Raw genomic sequence first — 6185 nt, 5'->3', positions numbered from 1 at the left:
AAGCCCTTGACGTCTGTCTGTCTTGCAGGAGGGAGCTCTCCTATTTTGGGGTGAAGGTGGCTATTATAGAACCTGGAGGCTTCAAGACTTGTGTGACGAGTAGTGACAGGCTATCATCAAACACCAAGATGACTTGGGACAAGGCCAGCTCAGAAGTCAAAAACATCTATGGCGAGAAGTTTTTATCATCCTGTGAGTGGATTTTGGGGGAGCAAAGCCAACTTAACTCTAGAATTCTGAATCTATTGTTAGTGTTCCACCGCAGGGGTTTCTTCTAAAAATAAGCAGGTATAGCCTTCCTTCCAGTAGCAGGTGGGCACCTCACCTCATAAAGGGATCCTGGCTACTAGACATGAGGCAGTGGTTCATATGAACCCCCTCCTTATCATGACATCAAAGCTAAAACAGATACAGGAGGCAGTATTTTCCATGAGCTTGGGCTTTATCCCAACTATTGGGGAGACTACATATTGTTCTCAAAAGAAACACAGCAGGCTCAGTATTCATGGTTCTAACTAGTGGCTTGGTTGTGGTCCTCCTAAGGAACTGCGACAAGCTAGGCTTGGGCATGGCTTCGGGGATTGAGAGACTTGGATTCTCCCACATAGAGAATAGAAGTTCTCCTCTATGCTGGTGTCAGACAGGAGTGGTGAGAGCTGAAAGACCACCTGAATAATTTCTCATTCTGCATAGATCTGACAAGGCTAAACATGCTGGATCACACGTGCAGCTCTGACCTGTCTGTGGTGACAGACTGCATGGAGCACGCTCTGACGTCCTGTCACCCTCGCACGCGATACTCAGCTGGCTGGGATGCCAAGTTCTTCTACCTCCCCATGAGCTACCTGCCCACCTTCCTTGTGGATGCCCTTGTCTACTGGACGGCTCCAAAGCCTGAGAAAGCCCTGTGAAGTCTTTACCTATGTGCATACCCAGGGAGATGTGGGTACAGTGTGAGGGAGGGGCTCCTCAGGAAGAGGGAGGAGGGTCGAGGGAGGGAAGTCATGACTCTGGGGTTCTTTGTCCACACCCTTCATCCCACTAATCTTCCTGTGATGCTACTCAAGACTGATGATGACCAAAGAAATAGCCAAAGAATTCTACCAAGGGATTCAGACTCAAACATGGTGGCTGTAGCACAGGCTCTGAACAGAATGGCCTACCGTGAAGATCCACACAAATAAATGAGGAGGCTGTGCCCAGCTTGTGCCCAGCACTGCCCTGTGTCCTTCTCTGAATGAAATGCACATGCCCTGGCTAGTTAAAACCCCTATGCAGCATGGAAGTGTCCCTGCTCTGAAGTCACCTGTGACCATGGTGTGGGGTCTGAGGGGAGTCACTATTAATGCCAGTACTCATGCCCTGGAGTCATGTTGGCAGGCTCTGGGTGGGAGGTTCAGTTCCTGGTGGTGAGAATCCAGCAGAGGATGGAGACACCATTTTTTTTTCATTTATTTTGAAATCATGGCTTTTTTTGGTTGCTTATTTTTAGAGCAATGTATGAGGTGATCTCCTGCACCCTGACCTTTAAACTATGTGTTCGCTAGTTAGTGAGGTTTGGGTCATAGGTATAAGGGAATTTTCCAGAGAAGGGTTGGCATCGGGTATCAGGTCCTTGACTGTCTCATGCCTTCCAGTCACCCAGGTGGGAACAAGCGCTCTCCATTCAAAACTTAACAACAACAAAAAAGGCAGAAGCATCGCATGCAAGTCCAAGAACACAATTTACCTGTAGGCCTCAGCTCCACCACTGTCTCCCTGCAGACTCCCTAAGTGACCATATCTACCCTGCAGACTCAGGAAGTAACTGTCCCTTCCCGCAGACCCTCTCAGTGATCATCAATTCCCAGTAGACTCACTGACCATCCCTTTCCTGTAGACTCACTTAGAGACAATCCCTTCCCTCAGACTCGATAAGTATCCATTCCTTTCCTGCAAACCCATTAAGTGACCATCCCTTCCTGCAGAACCACTCTGTGATCATCAATTCCCTGTAGACTCACTAAGTGGTCATCCCTTTCAGGCAAACTCATTAACTGTCCATCTCTTCCTGCAGACCCACTAAGTGACCACCCTTGCTGCAGACCCACAAAGAGGCCATCCCTTATTGCAGGCCCACTAAGAGACCTTCCCTTCCCTCAGACTCACTAAGTGACCATCCCATCCTACAGACCTACTAAGTGACCAGGCCTTTCTGTAGCTCACTAAGTGACCTTTTCTTCCTGAAGACTCAGTAAATAACCATCCCTTCCTACAAACTCACTAAGCGACCATCCCTTTCCTGCAGACCCATTAAGTGACCATTATTCATATAAGACTCACTGTCTGACCATCACAACAAAGCCCTTCTGATTTTCCTTCTGTCCTTGTCCCAGGCCCTTCTCTGTCCCACTGCCACACTCCTCCAGCAGCCTGAAGAGAGTGTCTTTCTTACTTCTTGCCTTTCATTTTATGTATAGTATTTGCAAAAGAGCATGGGTCTTGAACTTGCTGTGGCCTCTGAGATCTGGGTCTGCCTGCTGCTAGGTTGGTGAATCTCAAGAGTAGGCTGAGCAGGAAAAACATGTGTGGAGGAGACAGAGAATCCTGGGCTCAGTGCAGACTTGCCCTGGGGGGGGAGGGGGACTTCCATAGATGCCTGACTCCTCGTCTTTAAGTAGAAATGTGGAGGCCAAGGAGCTGCAGGAGAAACTTGTAAATAAACAATAATTTATGGTTTAATGAAGAAAGAAATTCCTCTACCCTATCATGTGCCTGGCCATTCATTTTACTTTGTTGTTGTGAAGGCTTTTTTTTTTTTTTCTTTTAGGACCTTTGAGCTTGTGTGTGTGTACCTGTATGTTTCATGTGTGGGAATACGTGAGAGGTAAGAAGGAAGATGAGGGTTGCTGGTTATAAGAGGTTTTCAGCCATATAATGTGGGTATCAGGAATTGAATCTGGGTTCTACAGAAGAGCAAGAAGAACACTTAATGACTGACTCATTTCTCCAGAACATGTATTTATATTTTATTTTATTTTATTTTGAGATGTCTTACTACAAAACAGGTTAACCATGACCTCGTAATTCTAGCCTTACTGCCTTTACCATTCCGTGGATTACACTGTAGTAACCCAACGCCATCTCTGCACACTGTAGCCTGTGAGGAGGCTGGGCCCATCTCAGTCTGTTCTAGTCATCACACTGGCTCCACAGGGGAAAGGGAAGTCCCCAGGGCAGGTCTACAGCCCTAAGCATGGGTAGAGGCTCAAGAGCATCATGGTGAGACTGAACAATGTGTAATTAGCAGGAAGTGCCCTGTAAAGTGGTCCAGGGCTGCGTGCCACATCCCTGGAGGAGCCCCCTTTCCTCCTCAGCCAGGTTTCTTCACTGGGAGAAGCCAGTGGACACAGAGGGCACAGAAGGACTCTGGCTCCCACAAGAGGCTCTTTCATTCGTGCAGGCATGCATGAGGACTGCACTGTACACACCCCAAATTTCATGCCTCCAACCCTAGACGCTCAGCCATTAGAACACAAAAGTCTTTCATTTCTAGTTCCCAGTTAAGACTGAGTAGGGGCTGCATGTAGTCAAGTCTAGAAACAGGTTTGACGGTGGGCCTGATTTCACCCTTTGCAGCACTAACTCTAGTCTCCACCTAGCTGCAATTTGCATGAAGAAGAAAGGGTGGGTTTGGTGAGATACCCTGTCTTTTAGGAGAAAGTGTTTCCCCCTTGGGGTGAACTGGACTTCTGATCCCAGGAGATGGTTCTATTCCCATCAACCTCAGCACATCAGAGCAGCCCAGAGATCACAAGAGCTGCCTTGTTACATACTCACAGGGTCTGGACTGGAATGGGACCAGCCCACCCAACCCAGGACAGGGAGAAGCAGCAGGGCACTGTCACTGGGCTTGTGCGAGAACCTCAGGAGGGACAGATGGATGGAGAGAACCTCCATGGATCAGGGAGCTGTCTCTGAGGTTTTCTCTTCAGCTCTGTGGCTCCTGCAACAGAGTCACATCCCCTTTCCTATTCTCTCTGACTTTACCCAGAAATTCTAGGGCTGGATCTAGATCCTGCTGTGTTCCAGAAGACCTTGATCCAAGAAGAGTGTCCATTCCTGTCAGGGGTGACATGGAACAGACTGTAGGAGAGAGCACTGGAAAAGGACCATAGAAGGAATGCTGTAGGGAACTCACTGTTGAAGGGATACAAGATCTAAGAACGCTAATATCTGCGTGTACTTTGGTCCATCAAAGTAAGCACTACATGTTGGAAGGTGCAATTCAGAGCTCGGATTCTGAGGACCTGATGGGTGCTTAACATGCAAGTGAAGATGTCCTAGTACTTCTTGCAGGAGCAGGAGGATGGACAGGAATCGAGCCAGGAAGACAAGGAACAGTAGCAGTATATCAGACAGGATCAGACACAAGGGGAGAATGAGGAGCAGGACAAATGCAGAGCAGACCCAGGGGCAGCTACTGCCTTGGAGGGAGAGTGGCCCAGCTCCAGATTCACAGATCCCTCGACACTGATAAGGAAGGTGCAGGCCCTGCAGCAGAGTTGGAGTCTATCCTGATTTGGTGCACTTCATGATAGAAACAAGGTTCTTGAGAGCACAAGGCCGGTCTGGATCGTTACAGGTTGGGACAGAAAGCTGTGTAAGTGTCAGTGAGGGAACTGTGGCATCATTCCTGAAGGAAGGCACTAGGTCTGTTTTGAGATGGAATCAGAGAGTCAGTCAGGTATTCCCAGGCCCAGGAGCCAGATGCAGCGCTCCACACACTACTCTACAGCTTCTTCTTGTTTTTTTGTTTGTTTTGTTTTTTTGCTTTTTCTCTTTTGTTTTTTAAAATTAGATATATTCTTCATTTACACTTCAAATGTTGTCCCCTTTCCTGGTTCCCACCTCCCCTGAAAATCCCATAAGCCATCTCTCTTTCCCCAGTCAACCTACCCCCACTTCCCTATCCTGGTATTCCTCCACACTATGGTATCAAGTCTTTCCAGGACCAAGGGCCTCTCCTCCCTAACAAGACCATCCTCTCCTGCCGATGTGTCTGGAGCCATGGGTACTCTTTGGTTGATGATTTTGTCCCTGGGAACTCTGGGAGTACTGGGTGACTCATATTGTTGTTCCTCTTGTGGTGCTGCAAACCCCTTCAGCTCCTTGGGTTCTTTCTCTAGTTCCCCCATTGGGGACCCTGTGTTCAGTTCAATAGCTGGCTGAGAGTGCCATTGAACTGTATTTGCCATGCACTAGGAGAGCCTCCCAGGTGATAGCTATGTCCGGCTCTGGTCAGCCAGCACTTGTGGGCACCCACGATCGCGCCTGAAGCTGGCAATAGCCAGAAGCTGGGAAGAACCCAGATGTCCCTCAACGGAAGAATGGATACAGAAAATGTGGCATATTTACACAACGGAGTACTATCCAGCCATTAGAAACAATGAATTCATGAAATTCCTAGACAAATGGATGGAACTGGAGAACATCATCCTAAGTGAGGTAACCCAGTCTCAAAAGATCACTCATGATATGCACTCACTGATAAGTGGATATTAGCCTAGAAACGTGGAATACCCAAGACACAATTCACATATCAAATGATGCCCAAGAAGGAGGAAGAACAAGTATGGATCCTTGGGTCCTTTGTAAAAAGGGGAAAAAATACCCACAGAAGGAGATACAAAGACAAAAGGTTGAGCCAAGTCTGAGAGAAAGACCAACCAGAGACTACCTCACCCAGGGATGCATTCTATATACAGTTACAAATATTCTAGAGTTTCTGAGGAAGGTTTTCTGGGAAATTAAGTAAGAAATTCTGGCTCAGGTGAGTCTGAGGCAGTCATGGAGGTCACAGCTCACTAAGTGTGTGCTGACGTCTGCTTGAATCCAGACAGCCAGAAGGGCCTCTTGAGAGGGGACGATTTTTCCCTCTCAAGATGATTTTTCTTTCCCCACATCAACTCTACAAGTCATGCTCTGTCTGGGGTCCCAGCCCCATCACCCTGTGTTCCTTTGAGGGCAGCCTTCCATGTTCGGGGCTGGCCCTTCTACCTTCCCAGGAGCTGCTGTATTAGGAGGGCACCGGCTCTTCCTGTCTTCTCCTGTAAGTTTTCTTGAGTCCAAGTATAGTATAGCCACAACGTTCTGGTTTGTGACTCCAGAGTACAAGTTGCAGACACACGAGGTGAGCCTGGGTC

The 6185-nt window shown here is 48.1% G+C and overlaps 1 protein-coding gene across 1 annotated transcript in view; it reads left to right on the top strand.

Moving 5' to 3' along the window:
- The window catches only part of LOC127670437 (retinol dehydrogenase 16-like), a 6138-nt gene extending 5181 nt beyond the window's left edge, over nt 1-957 (top strand). The window contains exons 3-4 of the mRNA XM_052164871.1: nt 29-192; nt 694-957. Of these exons, the coding sequence (XP_052020831.1) occupies nt 29-192; nt 694-911 (382 nt within the window). The 3' untranslated portion in view covers nt 912-957. The remainder of the gene's footprint in view (nt 1-28; nt 193-693) is intronic.
- Nucleotides 958-6185: the final 5228 nt, after the last annotated feature.

The sequence above is a fragment of the Apodemus sylvaticus genome, chromosome 20, assembly GCF_947179515.1.
Source record: "Apodemus sylvaticus chromosome 20, mApoSyl1.1, whole genome shotgun sequence".
Taxonomy (NCBI): Eukaryota; Metazoa; Chordata; class Mammalia; order Rodentia; family Muridae; genus Apodemus; species Apodemus sylvaticus.
The sequence above is the reverse complement of the archived record's forward strand: the minus strand, read 5'-3'. Positions and strand labels throughout refer to the sequence as shown.